The 17,423-nt window shown below is 49.9% G+C and overlaps 1 protein-coding gene across 3 annotated transcripts in view; it reads left to right on the top strand.

Moving 5' to 3' along the window:
- Window positions 1–17,166, top strand: part of pogzb (pogo transposable element derived with ZNF domain b) — a 39,873-nt gene extending 22,707 nt beyond the window's left edge. For all 3 annotated transcript variants that reach the window (XM_066721424.1, XM_066721423.1, XM_066721425.1), the window contains 11 exons: window positions 1,650–2,014; window positions 3,620–3,774; window positions 4,689–4,789; window positions 5,126–5,272; window positions 5,455–5,589; window positions 5,776–5,987; window positions 7,674–7,814; window positions 10,123–10,182; window positions 10,335–10,441; window positions 13,804–13,828; window positions 13,959–17,166. In XM_066721424.1, the coding sequence (XP_066577521.1) occupies window positions 1,650–2,014; window positions 3,620–3,774; window positions 4,689–4,789; window positions 5,126–5,272; window positions 5,455–5,589; window positions 5,776–5,987; window positions 7,674–7,814; window positions 10,123–10,182; window positions 10,335–10,441; window positions 13,804–13,828; window positions 13,959–15,891 (3,381 nt within the window). In that variant the 3' untranslated portion in view covers window positions 15,892–17,166. The remainder of the gene's footprint in view (window positions 1–1,649; window positions 2,015–3,619; window positions 3,775–4,688; window positions 4,790–5,125; window positions 5,273–5,454; window positions 5,590–5,775; window positions 5,988–7,673; window positions 7,815–10,122; window positions 10,183–10,334; window positions 10,442–13,803; window positions 13,829–13,958) is intronic.
- Window positions 17,167–17,423: the final 257 nt, after the last annotated feature.

The following is a 17,423-nucleotide window of genomic DNA, read 5'->3' as shown; positions in this document are numbered from 1 at the left end:
TCGATTTAATTTACATCCTACATAGATCTATAATAAGCAAAATGCCAGCTAACATGCATATTTTTATACTATATCTCTGTCACTGTGGGATGGAGAGAGTCATTTTATTAATGTGTTCCGTGTCTGGGAGTATTTTTCACAGGTCAGGAGAAGGTACACCTCTGTCTCAACCTCTCCTGTCTCACAGTGACCACAGAGCCTGTTCTCCCTGAGCTGGTGTTTGGTCAGGATCTGCCTCTGCTTTGTGTTTCTGACAGTCGCAGGTATTCTGCCAGGCTGTAGTTTCGACTGAGGGTCCGACAGCAGTCGAGTTTGTTTTGTGTTTTAGTGTTGGTTTCCCAATGGGCCAGATAGGAGTGTCTGAGGTGTTGTATAATTTGGTTCAGTGGAATTGGCATTGTTAGTGCAGTGCTGTCCTGCAGCTGACTGAGCGCAGTGTGACTCTGCTCCAAAAGCCTCCGGACCAGCTGGCGGAGGGGACTCTTCTCTGGGCTGAGGTCCTGCTATTGCAAGGCTTTGAGTCACTCTGTTTTAGGTGAATCCAATATTTCAGTGCTCTTTTTTGAATGTTAACAATCAGTGGATAAAGGCCTAATTCAGCCCTGCATGCATTATTTGGTGTATTTCTCTGTACTTGCAATATATTTTTACAGAACTCTGCATGCAGGGTTTCTGTGGGTGTTTGTCCCAATTTGTGAGCTCCTGGTTGGTGATTGGTCCCCACACTTCACTGCCGTATAATTGAATAATTGGTTGAATTATACTTTGGAAACTTTTTATCCAAATTCTAATTAATATTGTAGAGCCTCCTCTTTATGGCATTAACAGCCCTGCATGCTTCTCCTTTAGTGCATTCACTGCCTGGTTAAAGCTCCCTGAAGTGCTGATGGGCAGACCCAGGTGTGTAGCTGGTGCTGTGCTCGAGGATGGTGCTCCCTAGAGTGAAGTGGTACCCGTGTCCCTGACATCTGGCTTTCTTGTTTACTGCCAGGGCCCGGGTCGTCTGCGTAGAGCAGGAGTTTAACTTCAGTGTCATGCAGGGTGAGGCCAGGCACGTCAGACCGCTCCAACACTGTGGCAACTCATTGCTGTAGATGGAGTCCAACACTGTTCAGCAACTGCAGCCCTGCCTCAGTCCCCTCCCTTGTGGGGAAAAATTGTTAATTTGTTTGATGGACAGGTTTATTAATTAGGGTGTAAATATGATCGCTCTCTCTGGCACACACATTCAAACTTTGAAGTGCTTTATTGGAACGAAGTTTCCAGTGCTATACTTTAAGTTTGCTTTTAATTATATAAACATTTATTCTCCCTCTCAAACTTTGTCTTCATTGGTGAAACACTAAATATACTGTTAATGGTTAGAAATATAAATCGGTATTTAACTGTAAAACATTTTCAATATTATATATGTAATATACGATGTTGATTCAGATATTTAAAGTTATATACATCTATTTTCCCCGTGTCCTTCTGGGATGAACAGAGATGCTTTTAAGCTGCACTAAGTTAAGTATAGAATTGTATAAAGAACTTTATTACACAATTTAAAATCTGAAATCTAAGCAAATTGTTACTTCAATTAAGTAATTGAGAGCTGGATCTGGACAGATGATTGTGAGGATGTTTTGTTTGGTTTTCTTATCCAGTTCTGCTGTCCAGAGCTCATCAAAAGCCTGAAAGCCAGCGAGGGGCAGAAGGCCGCCAACAACTCTTCTGCCAACACGGTCTCCCGCCCTGCCGCCCCCCCAGCCTTGGCCCAGGCCGCACCCCCGCAGACCCCCCCGACCCCCCAGCCTAAGCCGCTGCCCAGCGCCTCTGCCCCCCCGTCCGCCACGCCCCCCGCGGACAGCCAGAGCGGCAGCATCGACTCACAGGGCAAACTCATCATGCTGGTGGACGACTTCTACTACGGCAGCGACGAGGGCCGGCTGACGCACAGCTTGGTGGACAGCAAGGAGCCCGTCCCCTTCAAGTGTCTCAACTGCTCCAAGAAGCTCAAGAACAACATCCGGTGCGTCCTCCGCCGTCTCGTGGGGGGTCCTGCAAGGGGCTTGGGGGCTTTTTTTGCTTTTTGCATTTGTTCTGTGAACCTCCGATTGTGGTCCAAATGGGAATCGCCAAGAACCACCACAACTAAATGGCACCTATTGTAGTAGAGGTGAATCGATAACTTTCTGGGCCGATACCGATAATTACACAGCCATATCGGTTTGACTCCATATTGCAGTGTCTAAACTCATAGCTCCAGCGTAAAGCAGGTTTTTGAAGAGAAATCGCAAGCAATTGGATGGAATGTTTTAATTTTAACTTCTGTGACTAATGCCTCGTTTCCACTGGCATATGTGTCCGTGCCGTGCCATTCCAGAGCTTTTTGTAAAACCAGGCCATTGTAGCAAGTCGGTTCCCCATTGTGGTTGCAGCAAAGTGATTGTGGGTTTGGTTTGTTTAGTGTTAAAAACAACACTGAGTGATGGAGCATGCCATGTAAAGGACTTTGGTGTCTATTTTATTCTTTATGCTTTACATGGAGACCTTGTAATAAATACACATTTCTGTTAAGAGAGATTAGTAACCGCTAAACGTGTATAGACAACATTATATTCAGACATGCATTGCGTTACCGTAAAAATTTTTCCATGTGTAACAATAAAATATTATTGTAATCATAAAGATGTATACTAGCATATGTATTTTAAATGGCACAACTTGACTCCCTTAACTTATTACTCTTACTACAGATTTGTAACTGCAAATGACACTTTGCCGTATTATTTTTAATTTACTTAGCAGACGTCCTTAACCAGGGCAAGTTATAGTTTAGACAAAATACACGTTTCACTATTAATCATCCAGTAACAGCAGCTACAATATAGCAGGTTATAATTGAACTAAAGTGTGCACGTTTTAGTCATGGCGTTTATAGACTTATCGACACATTTATTAAACAAGTCCTTAATGTTTAAAGGGAAACCCAGATCTGCTGTATTTATTCATTCATTTAACGTTCAATGGACACCCGTTAACTGAAGCGTGTTCGCCTTCACACTGATGGTCTCTGCGGGGCTGTTATACAACAGACCTGCACACCATTCACAAAATGACAGCCTGAAACACCGTCCAGTTGTTCATAAAATATTAATAATATCGGCTGCTACCGCTCCGATTATTATCCTTCAGTTTATTTTTAACTAGTCATGACACTGCACCAGGTCCTGTGCAATCCAAGTTTTTAATGCACTCGGATATTAACTGTAAGCAGTCATTGTCTCTGTACGTGGATTTCACTCCATGCTGCTAATAAAACTGTAATTTCTTTGTGATCGCACACGGCACTTGAGATGATCTTCCGACACAATGTAGCTGATCTCCTCCCTGTGTGTCTACAATTCGAGCACACATCTCCTCCGCTTCTGAAAGTGAAGTATTTCCTTAGTGGGCGTGATGGACGCTTATGGCCACATCTGGGACCAGATGTTTTGCTTAAGCCAGTGGAAACGCCCGTTTAAGCGTCTGGGGCTGGACGTCTTCCAGTTGAAATGGGGCATGAGTGCTTCAGGCATCTGTAGTTCTGCCCATTTCTGTTACTAAGTGTCGTGTTGTGCCGTCCCTCCGGCAGGTTTATGAACCACATGAAGCACCACGTGGAGCTGGACCAGCAGAACGGCGAGGTGGACACCCACACCATCTGCCAGCACTGCTACCGCCAGTTCCCCACGCCCTTCCAGCTGCAGTGCCACCTGGAGAGCGTGCACAGCCACTACGAGTCCACAAGTACGGCCCCTGCCTTCGGTGCATATATCGGACCCCAGGGGCCACACCCACACCAGCTGAGGGGTGTGAAAGGGATACCCACACATCAAATCAGACTCCTAGTCAGGGCAGTTCAGTCTGGTTGCAAGTCTCCAGTCGGCCACTAGGTGGTCATGTGAATCATAGATCTAGAATTTTCACTCAAGTTCCACCTAGATTAAGAGGGAGGCATGAATAAAGAGTTTTATTAATTTGATTCCACCACTATTGTTGTGGTAATTTAATCTCTCCTGCAGCCATTTGAACAAGCAAATTAAACTCCCCTTTTTGTGCTAGATTGTGTATTTGGTATGGTCCCAACAAGTGGGCAGAGTTTGTTAATCAAGCTTGAGATCTGCAGGCATCGATGTGAGTGGAGGACTGTCTAATTAAAATGGGTTATAGATTATTATAATTAAAATTAATATGAAGCGATCGACTGGTTGGGCACCCCTGCTGTATTGATTACGCTGTCTTAAGGGCTTAAAAGGGATACAGTACTGATTTTATCCAGTCGTGGTCACATGGAAAATCCAGTAGAACAGTGTAGGCCCTGCCTGTGGAATGGCATCTTCATTTTATGGGGGGCTCCCTTTTTTAATTGTGCCGTCCCTTCACAAACTCTTAGGGGGTCTCCTACTGCCATCGATTTGTTGATGGTGGGTGGGGAGTTACCGAAATGCTGCCCAAATTCCCAGGCAATAATGGACTTTTAAGAGTAAAGAGTGACTGGCAAAAGAGAGCAGCACAGATATAACCTAGCTGTGTCAAATGGGTATTTGGTAGTGTCCGGGGTGGGGCCAGACCATTGCCACCCTATACTGGATAAATTTAGTTATTTTATAAGGGATGAAACAGTGATTTGATGTTTGCATTCTGTCTTTTCTCCTGCGTAGCCAAGTGTAAGATCTGCGAATGGGCTTTTGAGAGCGAGCCCGTGTTCCTGCAGCACATGAAGAACACGCACAAACCCGGGGAGATGCCCTACGTGTGCCAGGTAAACGCACATTGCTGGGCCACTTGATTTCACGCTGCATTGTTCAGGGGGTAGGGGAGGGGCATTTGGACGGACTCTGAGAAGCCCTTTCTTAAGCTGAACTACCCCACAGCCGAATCATTCAGAGTCGATCTCTCAACTGCCACATTTTTTTTTTTTGGTGTAGCGCCCTTTGCAAGGTTTCTTCTTGGATTTAAAGCACAATATACAAAAAGTCACACTAAACCCTTAGGGACAGAGGAGAAACATCCACTCCTAGAGGATGACCAGTTGTTGGAGGAGACCTGTCCCGTGAAAAAGAGCTCTATGTAAATGAGTCTCTCTCTCTCCTAACAGGTGTGTGAATTCCGTTCATCCTACTATTCGGACGTGGACGCCCACTTCCGCGTCCAGCACGAGGACACCAAGCACCTGCTCTGCCTGTACTGCCTGAAGGTCTTTAAGAACGGCACCGCCTTTCAGCAGCACTTCTTCAGACACCAGGTGAGAAGGGACGGGGCAGGGCAGGACCATGAATAAACCATTCGGGCCTTCGGGCCAGCCGACAGGCAAATTCAAAGGGTGACGGAGGGACCTCGAATCTGGGATGCATTTAAACCTGTAACACGCAACCTGGTCTGTGTTGAGGGTAATTCTAATGCCTGTGTGTGTCCGTGTCTGTGTAGAAGAAGAGCGTCTATCACTGCAACAAGTGTCGGCTGCAGTTCCTCTTCACCAAGGACAAGATCGAGCATAAGCTGCACCATCACAAGACCTACCGCAAGCCCCGGCAGCTCGAGGGCCTGAAGCCAGGGACCAAGGTGAGCTGCCCTAGAAAAAGGAACATTTTAAAATGTTGGCATATGCACGTATTTTGGCATATGCATCTTATTGGCATAAATAACTTGTAATCTGTTCTAATTGGAACTATAAGTCTTCCTGAATCGCTAAAAATGTGCCGCCGCTGCCTAAATGCAAGGCCTAACGTCACTGTGGTGCACTTGCAGGTGACTATCCGGGCGTACGCGGTGCAGAGCAAGGCGGTGGGGATGTCCGTGGTGCCCCCACTCCCGCTGCTGCCCCAGCCCGCCGAGGGGAAGAGCCTGCCCGCCAAACCGGCCGAGCCCCCGTTTGCGCCGCCCGCCGCCCAGAGGCCTGCCGTCAAGAAGAGGTCCGTCAGTAAGATGCTGGAGCTGCTGAGCAAGTTTCAGGAGAAACGGTACCCATTCGGCGTCTTTGTTAAAGTTTCTCATTCTCAAGCTGTCTCCCGCACACACAACTCCTCCCTAATTTTTATTTAGGTAAAATGCAGACCGTTCGCTCCCCAGATCTGTCGAGATTTATGGATTCTTAATTATGGTATATAAGTGTCGTCTTTGCATTGTTTTGACTATTTCTCAACTATACCCCACGTGTTTCCTCCCGTCACTCATAGTCCAGTTGAGAACATGGCATACATATCAGTGCTAGTTTATTGGCAGTCATGTATGGAATAATGCATCTAGTGTGGTTGTGTTTACACACAATTGCAGATATTTCCAGGGGGAATTTGCCTACTTCCTTAGGTAAGCAGGGACTATAGTAGCAGCAGTGGTCCGTACAGGAGCGTCCGCAATTGCAGTTGTGCGATTTATCACCAAGAGTCAGCTGACCAGGCTGTGGGCACGAGAGAAATGTAGATCAGCAACCCATGACAATATTTCAGCAATATGCCCTTAGCTGGCACAGAAAATAAGAGTTCGGAAGCATTGATTGTAGTGTATGTATTTAAAATATATTTGTTGTGGATTGTATTTAGTGTATTGCTGTTCTTTCTGTATTGTTATATATAATGGAGAGCTAATTTATGGTAGTTATTTGATTTATAGCTCATTTAATTCTACTTTGTAGAGATTTCCTCTAGTTATTTTCTTGCATGTGTGTATGTATATGTTTAGTCTGTGTATTTTTCGTTATATAAAAAATATAACATGATAAAGAATAGAGAATGTGTTCAAATCCAAGTATAATCAGTAGTTCGTATTTTGCTTATTTCTTACTCTGAGAAGAAATTTTGCAATCAAATTCCCAACATATTAGATTTTCAATCCAGAATCTGCAGGGATCTTCTAGTAAGCCCGTTTTCATGGCCTTTTGTGTGTGTGTGTGTGTGTGTGTGTGTATATATATATATATATATATATATATATATATATATATATATATATATATATATATATATATATATATATATATATATATTTTTTTTGTATTAATGCAGACACATTTTAAAATGTTTTCTCCTCTGTGGCAGTAAGTAGGGATGGGATTTGCGGGGTGGGGGGGGTGCTAGCCGTACAGTGTGAGAATGGGGGGTGATGCTAGAGGTACCAGGTGATTTCAAATGTCACAACCCTTAGGATAATGTCACGCGGATAGAGTACATTTATATTTACGTTAGAGAAAGGTGTGTTTTTTTAATATGCCTACAAATCTCCCAGAATTCAACTCTCCAAAGTAATCGAATACCAGGGTCCCTTCGAATATTCTTACTCCATCCTTACTCTAAAGCAGTTTTAGTTTTGTTTATATCAAACTATAGGACACTATGTTCTAAGACTTACATGAACATTGTATGTGTATTGGGCCGTAACAAACATGGTATTAAGGACAAATTAGGGGAAATTATGGTCTTGGGTTGTAAAGGGTTAAATTACATCTTTTGAATATCACAGGTTGGGGGGGGTCAGTGCCCTTTGCGCTCCTGAGGTTTATGATCCCGGTCTGATTTGGGGGCCTTCTTCCCGCAGAACGCCTGAGCCATGGTCTTGCGGCCCTGTTAAACTGGCATCTCGGGAATGGTGCCAATGATGGGCTTTTTCGAAGGGCGTCGGTGCCAGTTCTGATTGTCCGTCTCTCTCCACAGGTCCACGCTGGGCAGGCAGACCTGCCTGGAGTGCAGCTTCGACATCCCGGACTTCCCCAACCACTTCCCCACCTACGTGCACTGCTCCCTGTGCCGCTACAGTACCTGCTGCTCGCGCGCCTACGCCAACCACATGATCAAGTAAGTGTCCTGCGCCCTCTTCTCGTAGATCCATCCCTAAGTCCGGTTCTGTCGGCCGCTGCCATGGTGAGCCGCTCTGGCATTGGAACTGAATTGAAAAAGGATCTGCAAATTTAAGAACTGGAATATTTTAGCTATTCTCGAGTGTACAAAAAAAATAGCTCTCCTCTCACCTGAAGGGAAGAAAACTAAGGATGTGAGTTGGAGATGTTTTATATCTCCAGATAGACCGTAGGTTGCACTCTTATCTATCAGAAGTGATTTACATCTAGTTAAAATAGTTGTGCCAGTAGATTGGACCTGACCCACAGTTAACACAGGCCTGAGTTTGTTCCTGTTGTCCTTGTGTTTGTGTTGATTGGTGCTGGTCAGCGTTCTCCAGGCAGCAGATGTAATTAAAGACATTGTTTTAAGTCACCAACCAAATTCCTGAGTCCAAAAACACAACCCTTACGGTTTTAGCGGATTGATTGTCCCAGCAGCGTCATTAGGCCTTGGCGTCCGGGGCTACAGCCCCTAATGTTTTGTGAATAGCCCCGGATCTATTAATCTGTCATTCCGATCATGCATTAAACCCCTCAAAAATGCAAGTATGTTTTGGGTCCTCTGTGTGTCATTCAAGCAGAGGATCTACTTCACTTTACTTGGCGCGCACGCATTTTGTGGAGAGAGGGTGAGAACACACGCACTGGTTACAGGGCTCGTCATTGTTGGCATCTGGTGGTAGCTAAAGGCAAGATGTGGGTTGAAGGGCAGCTATGAGGCAGAAGCTATGAGACCAGGGTTGGTCAACTTACAAAATTGGCAACATTACAATCTAGCAAATGATTGCTTCATCAACGTCAAGGCTTTTTTTTTATTTTATTATTTATTTAGGGTTTTACTCCTGCTGCTGAAAATAAAAATAACAAAGTTGAATGAGAACTCGTATTGCACTAATTTTGTTTATTTTGATTTCATGTTCTGCACTTATCAGCTTTTACAGTCCAGGATGTAAGACCTCGTATTGTGTAAATTGGAATTTGTAATATGTTATGCCTTGTACTGCACTGTATTGTGCTTATACACCGATCAGCCATAACATTATGAGCACTGACAGGTGAAGTGAGTAACACTGATAATCTCGTTATCATGGCACCTGTCAGTGGGTGGGATATATTAGGCAGCAAGTGAACATTTTGTCCTCAAAATTGATGTTAGAAGCAGGAAAAATGGGCAAGCGTAAGGATCTGAGCAACCTTGACACGGGCCAAATTGTGATGGCTAGACGTCGGAGCATCTCCAAAACTGCAGCTCTTGTGGGGTGTTTCCGGTCTGCAGTGGTCAGTACCTATCAAAAGTGGTCCAAGGAAGGAAAAGCGGACCTACACAATATGACCACCTGCCTAATGTTATGGCTGATCGGTGTATTTTGTAAGTCGCCCTGGATAAGGGCGTCTGCTGAGAAATAAATAATAATAATGTTGTGAAAGCCAGCCTATGCACCTGACCAGAACCTTTTGGTCGAGCAGTGTCTCACATCTTGTATTCATTTTTACTCTAGTGCGTTTTGGGTGCTCTCAGATGGAGGCACTGCTCTAAGGTTGCTTGCTACTAGAAAACTTGTGGTCTGTTTACCTCAGTACTGCTGGCGGGAGTGAGACTGCCTATGGCAGCTAATGACGCTGAAGTGGTGAGGTAGCCAGCTAGTTAGCCAGTTTGTTTCTAAGCATCAAGATGAAACCAGCAAAGAGACAAGGTAGACATTATGGCATTTTTTCCACACGATGCGAGTGCTTATAGATAAGCTAGATATTTGTGATTTAATAAAAATATTCCAAGAACAATATCGGAAGTACAGCTAAAGAGTTGATGTCTGATTGACAATGTATACGTCTAGCTAGCTAACGTTACTGCCGGCTGGAGATTTTTTTTTCGGATCAGTTTTTCCTTTTTTGTCCAAAATCTTAGTTCATCTTTATTAATACTAATTAAAATGTGCAACAGATTACTTCATTTAGCTGCTCAAAATATAATTTTTCTTCCCAGGGAGAATGCCCCCAGACCCCCCTACCTTGGGTTTGGACTCTGAGCTAAGCCCTGAATATATTGTAATCCTACCAATGCCTCTAGATTATCCTGAAGACAGTAGTTGATTAGGTAAATTCAAAGACAACAGCTGTATACAACCCCAGAAAGAAGTAAATACAAATTGATGATTGTTTTATAGACAAAATGGAATTAACAACATGAAACCATTAAGCTTTACAACATCTTGTCCTAATCACTGTTCATCCACGTGTGATTTTTCTTCTCATCTCCATTGCAGTAACCATGTGCCGCGCAAGAGCCCCAAGTACCTGGCCCTGTACAAGAAACCAGCCCCCAGGTAACGAAAGCGCTCCTCCTCAATCTGTCGCCTTTGTCCACGGGGGAGGATTTCAAATATAGAGGTGTCGGTGGGACTATCAGAAAATTAAATAGAGTAAATGATGGTAAATACATTTCAATGATAATATGGTCTGTTCTCCTGTTCCCCAGCTGGCTGACGCTGGCCTGCACAACATGCTCCTTCACCACCAAAGTGGGGGATGTCATGGCCAAGCACCTGGACCAGAACCCCAACCATGGCTCCAGCCTCTGCTCAGGTAAGAGTCACTCACCTCCCCCCCTGCTGCGGGGATACTGGTAGGACCCGTCTGGGGCGGATCTGGGGAGGGCGTGACCCCAGACGCCCGGATTTCGTAGAGTATCCACAGTTCAGGAAGAGGATGCGTCACGGTCGTCTCCTGCTTTCCCACTCTCAGCCACGCACTCGTCCCTCTTTCAACCTGCACGGCACTTTGGCCACTGTCTTGGTGTTTCTCACTGGCTGGAGGAGGGGTGGTGGTGGGTGGTAATAAAAGGATATTCTCTGGTAGTTGGGGAGGGATGGAGTGGCCTTTTTTTTTTTTCTCTCCCCTTTTAAATACGCTTTGCAGGAGAAGCCCCGTTGAAATGCACGGCCCCACGGCTGCTGTGGAAAAAAAGTTCTGAACACTGGCGACAATCCAGAGTTAAAGCATGAAATCTGAAGCACTCGTGGAGAAGGAAGGTTCTGAAGAGGGGATGTCCGACGAGGAAAAGAGGAGGGAGAGAGAGAGAACACCAGAGCACAGACCAGCTTTTCAGTGTTGAACTTTTCCCCATCCCTATTTTTATTTTTAACCCCCGCCTCCCCTAAATCAAGTTGGAAAAATCAAGTTTAGGTAGATTTTTTTTTTTCAGCATGGTATTGGGGAATAGGGGAGGAAAAAACCACAGACAATCCGGAAGAGAAGAGTAATTGTTGTTCCTGTGACCCCCTCCCCACAGAACACCCGGAGTCGGATATTGATTTCTCCGACTCTGAGGAAGAGGAGCCGGGAGGGGAGGAAGGAGGAAGTGGAGCCGGGGGCCCATGGACTGAACCGGCCTCCGCAGACCCGTGGGGGGAGCCCGTGCGGCCAGTTGGGGTCGTGGAGTTCACGGCGACCTCTGGGCCGCGGTACAACCTGGGCCGGTCCGCCGACGTCCGGGACTATTTCCGCCTGCTCTTCCCCGACTCCTTATTTGAGCTCATCGCCCGGGAGACCAACGCCGGCGTGTACAGGGAGCAGGGGCCCCGGCCGGACCCTGAGTGGGAGCCCACGGACAGCCACGAGATCGCCGCCTTCCTGGGCCTTAGTATCCTCATGGGCCTGCAAAGCCTCCCCAAGACGCACCTGTACTGGTCCGCCAAGCACTACGAGGGCAGCCAGGACTTCCTCCTCACCATGACCTCCGCCCGCTACCAGCAGCTCTCCAGCGTCCTGCGGGTGGGTGGCTGCAGCGGAGAGGGGCCCGGGCAGAGCGATCCCGAAGACCGTCTCCATGCCATCCGGCCCCTGCTGGACATGGTGGAGAGAGCCATGTGGGACGCCTACCTGCCCAACCAGTGCCTGACCATTGACCAGGCCCTGACCCCCAGCCTGGATAGCGACGGTGCCCGGGAGAAGGGTCGGGGCAAGGGGCGGCCCCGGGTGTGGCTGCTGTGCGACTCCAAGTCGGGCTACTGCCACCGCGTGCTGATCCAGCCCCAAAGTGGCAAGAAGAAGGGGGCGGGGTGTGGCCGGGGTGTGGTGCTGCCCCTAGTGGAGGGTCTGCAGAGCAAGCACCACCAGATCTTCCTGGCGAGCTCTCTGGTCTCTGTACCACTGCTGCAAGAGCTGCTGGACCAGGGCATCTACGGCTGCGGCACAGTCCCGCTGGGCCTCCCCGGGGTGCCCGCCGACTTCTGGGAAGCAGGGGTGCTGGAGGAGCCGGGCAGTTTCCGGCAGTGCCAGCGCGGCAGCCTGCTGGCCACCCGCTGGAGGGACAGTAAGGAGATGTGTTGCCTGTCCACCAACGCCCAGCCGGGCCTGAGCGACACGGTGTGGAGGAAGGGGAGGGCGGTGGGTGGGCAGCTGTGCCCCGTGGCGCGGCCCCAGCCCTTCCAGCTGCACCAGGAGAACATGCGTGGCGTGGACATCTGCAACCAGCTGCTGGACTGTAACCCACTGGGCCAGGGAGGCGCCTACGACCGCTGGTGGCGCTCCTTCTTCTGGTTCTTCCTCAACCTCTGCGTGGTCAACTCCTTCATCGTGCTCCGCGAGAGCCGCAAGGACAGCCCCCCGGCCTGGCTGCCCAGCCGGCGCTTCTCTCAGGCGCAGTACCGCCAGCGCCTGGCCCGCCAGCTACTCCGGAGATCCTACGGGGAGCGGGGCGGCGCCGAGCCCGGCCACCGGATGACCAAGATCTCCTCCCGGCCCAAGCGCTGCCGCAACTGTGGGCGCAAGGGGCTGCGCCACGAGAGTGTGTTCGGCTGCGCGGCCTGCGACGCCAACCTGTGCAAGGGCCCTGCCTGCTTCAACGAGTACCACGGATACAGAGCGCCGGGCCAAGGTCAATCGCACGCCGAGAGGAGCCTGCATGGAGCCCAACCCCACCCCCAATCCTGTCCAACACTCACACCCCCCTCAGCGACGCACCACAATAGGGCGTGCCGTAAGCATGTTCTCGTACCGTTAAAACCACGGAGAGCTCGCAGACTAATAAGAGGACCGATTTGAGTGCATGATTTATCAGGCGTACTTTCATAAGGGAAGTGAAGGGAACTAACAGGTTTACCAGTGAATGTAAATAGAAGTCAGTTGCAATGCTAGGTATCACGGAGAGAATTGTTTACCGACCTGCCTTTTACAGCCGACGTCGTTTCGTAATAAGACTCGCGTTCAAGCTATTGTAGTGAAGTTCAGTTAGCCCTGTAGCTAAGCAAGATACGTTTTGTGCTACGGAGGTTAGATGCATTGTGGAAATGTAAAACACGTGGTGCACTGTGACCGATCTTTAATTAAACAATTCATTTGGGGGAAAAAACATTTGCGGTGTTGTGTACAAAGTGTTCTGGAGACTGTTGCTCGGTGCACCCACGTCAGTCAACTGAAGTGCATCACAATTCTCACTTAGACTCCCGTGAAAGCTAATAAAGCTGGTGAAAACATTTTACTAATATTATGACAGGAGTCGATAGTAGAGTTAGTGTAATGCACAAGATTCTGTACATTCAAATGCTTTGGGATAGTGGCGAGCATTGAGTAGCGCTGTTTTTTTATTTGAAAAGGCCTGATCCTTGAATGTTGCACCGCTACAGAGCGTGAAATGCAGATGTCTGTCAGTCCACGTCAGTGACCGTGTTCAATGTTATTTCGACAGGGAAAGCTCAGGGAAGGCAGTGATAGAGCGTTGGCACAGGTAAGCCGCTCCTAGGACGCTGACGTCCATCTTGGGAAGGGAGAGTGTCAGTAAAGGGTCTTAGCTGTGGGGAGGTACTGTGTGTTTGTGTGGAAGTGTTTGCTGACTGTAAATGGACCCATCCCCGTCCCCGTTGAATTCAAGGTCAAAGTGTTGTGACTTTCAGTTCTACGAACCTGTCAGTTCCTCCGTTTTAATTGGGGTTGTTCTTGTTTTGCAGGGTCCCGAAAGGCTGAAATCCCCAGGTACATGATTATTTAAATTCTGCGTTTTGAACATTTGTCATCTCTACACTAGGGGGCAGGCAATCAAATAGATTCTGAATGTGCATTGCTTGAATTGCCTATATTGATGTGCTCTCTGGTTGTCTTGCAGGCACCTCCCCCTGCCCAGCGTCTGGTTTCCCAACAGCCTCGGCAGCAGCAGCGTCCTTGGCCGCCTGCCACGCAGCGCCACCAAACTGCTTCCAAAGCCCCTCCCCAGCCCCAGCCCCGCCCCCACCGTGGCCCCGGCCCTGAACGGGGGGCCGAGGGACGTGGAGATGGCCCCTGTGGAAGAGCCCGAGGAGCCACCAGCACCCGAAGCTCCGTCGGAGGAGGCAACGCCTGCCACGGCCAAGAAAGAAGAGACCCTGTCCTCAACACCCAAGACCAAGGGGCCCCTGGAGGACTCGGCAGCGGGGCCTTCGGAGCCGGAGAAGCCCGCGTCGGAGACCAAGGACCAGGAGGAGACGCTGTCTGTCCGGCAGCTGCGCATCGCGCTGTTTGCCCTGTGCTGCGGCGTCCCCCAGGCGGCCGAGCACTTCGGCAGTCCCCCCGAGCTCATTGAGGCCTGGCTGCGGGGCCTGGCGGAGAAGGAGCGGCAGAGGGGCACCGAGGGCCGCGGCGGTGCGGCGGTGGACCGGCTGGTGCAGTGGGTGCTGGTGCAGCGAGAGCAGCAGCTGCCCGTCAATGAGAAGAACCTCTTCCAGAAGGCTTCGGAGATCCACAGCAAGGCCAACCTCAGCGGCTCCTTCCGCATCTCCTACGAGTGGGCCGTGGGCTTCATGCTGCGCCACGAGCTGGGCCTGCAGACGCGGGGTGCAGTGGGCCGCCGGCTGCCCCCCGATATGGAGGAGAACGTGCGGGCCTTCGTGGAGTTCGTGCAGAAGCAGATCCACGTGCAGGAGATCCCGCTCTCGGTCATCGGCACCATGGACGAGCTCTCCATCTTCGTGGACCTGGAGGCGCTGGGGTTGCCTGGCACGGCGGGCAAGGAGGCGGCCTTCCAGATGGCGGGCACCGGGGAGTCTCTTTTCGACCTGATCCTCACGGTGCTGGCGGACGGCAGCCTCCTGCCCACCTTGCTCTTCTTTAAGGGCCAGCCCCCAGCCCCGCTGCCGGCCGGCCTCCCCGAGGCCCTGCTGCTGGAGGCCAAGCCCGAGGGCTTCACGGAGGAGGAGGAGATGGAGATCTGGACCTCCCGGGTGTGGCAGAAGCATATGGACTCGCAGAGTGGCGGCAAGGGCATGCTGGTGATGGACACCTTCCGCACCCACATGTCCGACGACTCCCTGGCCGCCCTGAGCACCGCCAACACCCTGCCGGCCGTCATCCCTGCTGGCTGCACCTCGCGCATCCAGCCGCTGGAGGTGTGCGCGGGGCCCGTGCTGCGGGGCTTCCTGCGGGCCCGATGGAGCGCCTGGGTGGCACAGGGCGTGGCGGAGGGGGCCGGCGCCGAGGACATCTTGCAGCAGCTGGTAGGCTGGGTGGCCGAGGCCCTGGCTGGCATCTCGGCCCAGCCCGAGCTGCTGCAGCAGTCCTTCCTGGTGGCCAGCGTGCTGCCGGGGCCCGAGGGTGTGGAGAGCGCGGCCGACACGCAGGTGGAGCTCATCCGGCTGATGGAGCAGCGCCTGCAGGGGCCTGCGGTGCCGGCGGAGGAGGAAGGTGAGGCCAAGGAGGGCAAAGAGCATAAGGAGGCCAAGGAGGGTGAGAAGGCCGAGGAGGGTGTGGCCCAGGAAGGCAAGGAGGGCCTGGCCAATGTGGCTGAGGAGGCCAAGGGGGGCATGGTCAAGGAAGCCAAGGAAGGTGAGGAGGCCAAGGTGGGGGTGGCCAAGACCGGCGAGGAAGTCAAAGAGGGCGAGGCGGCCAAGACAGGCAAAAAGCCACCGGCCAAAGTCTCCGCCCAGGTGTCGGAGAAGCCGAACAAGAAGGCCTCTCCGGGACTGAGCCGGGCCGCCGCGGAAGCCGGACCTCTGCACCAGCTGTTCGAGAAAGACAGCGATGCCGAATCATTCCACGGCTTCGACGACACCGAGCTGGACCCCTGACCGCTGCTCCTCTTGCCCCCGAGCCCTGGGAAGCCATGCCGTGGCTGGCGTTCTCCCGTTCTGCAGGGGGCGTCCGATTCGCGTCTTCCCCGGCGAAGCACTGCACCTCTTCCTGCTCCGTGCAGCTGCGTTCCCGACGCGCCCGGTCCCCCGTCGACTTGTGTCATGGCAATCAATACCTTTTTATCTTCCTGTGGGAACACTGTTTGTTTTGGTTTGTGTGTTGGGAGGTGGTGGGGGTTTCGGTTTGGGATCTGGAGAGCGAAGGTCAGTCGTCCAGTTGCTCCCCTTTTGAAAGACACTGTAGGAACCCATCAACCAAGGTGACAATGGGGTGAAGAGACGACCAGATTTGGTGCAGACTGGGAGGCAGGGGGTTGGGTCTAGATTCTGTTCTAGTGTGTATTTTTTTTATTTTATTTTTATTTTTTTTCCTGATCAAAGCTGCTGTGCTGCCGTACTTTACGCACGAAGTGAACGGGACCTCGGTAGTGTCTATACTATATGAGATTGGGCGAGACAAAGGCGTGTACATGGTGTGTATGGGGGGCGGTGGGGGTTCTAGAGGTTTCCGAACTCGCCACACCTTGCTAATCGAACCACACAACCTACACGTTGTCGCTCCATGTTGATTTTTGAATCCACAGCTCCCAGGTCCAGTGTGGCGTCGCCCTGAGGTCGGTTGTTCTCAAGCCCTGTTCCTGGACTCATCAGTTAAACCTCAACGTGCCAAGGAGAGCAGACTTTTTTTTTGTTTGGTTTGTTTGTTTGTCCACCTTCAGACCTGGCTTATCCCGGAGTAGGAGGTCCTTTTGTTTTGGGGGGTGGGACACCCAGTCGAAGGGGTGGAGACCGGGGAAGCAGCCTGTCCAGTCAGATCTGAAGGAAACTGCAAAATGATTTGTCTTCAGGCAACACTTGAGACTAAACTTAAAACCCAGCTGCCCATAGCGGATGACAACTTCCTGTTTCCTGCCATTGGCCAGTGGGTTTGTGATGTAAGTGCTGGGTTTACTATAAAGAAGAGTGTTAAGGCCTTTTAATTTGATTTTCCCTTCACTGCACTCTCTCCCCCAGCAACTCTTCACACAGTTTGTATATAAAGTACAGCAGTCTCTTTCTTTAAGTCGATTGGAAAAGCCTTTTTTCCTACGGTTTGTGTTGTTTTTGTGGTGTTTTGAGTTTTTTCTGGACCCATTTTTAAACTTTTTTTTCCAGAATGCCTACAGAAAAAAAAAAAAAAAAAATCTGTAATAAAAGAGAACCTAAAACATTTTGGGGTTCTTGTTCTTTGTCTTCATTTTCTTGCATTGGTTTGAAGCCAAATCCATCCAACTGTGCCTCTACAACCTGATATTGTGGTTTCGATCTTTTTGTTTTTTTAAATTGGGAGAATAGCAATATAATACAACAAACTGAACATGCAATTACACCTTTCCCAAATTGGTCTGAATCACCCCCAAACTCCCTCAACTCCACCCCTCCATCTCCTCCTTCCTCCCACCTGCCCATCCCCAACACTAGCAACTTTC

This window comes from Amia ocellicauda, chromosome 14 (assembly GCF_036373705.1).
Source record: "Amia ocellicauda isolate fAmiCal2 chromosome 14, fAmiCal2.hap1, whole genome shotgun sequence".
In the NCBI taxonomy this organism is placed as follows: domain Eukaryota; kingdom Metazoa; phylum Chordata; class Actinopteri; order Amiiformes; family Amiidae; genus Amia; species Amia ocellicauda.
Note: the sequence above shows the minus strand (reverse complement) of the source record. Positions and strands in the feature narration are given on the sequence as shown.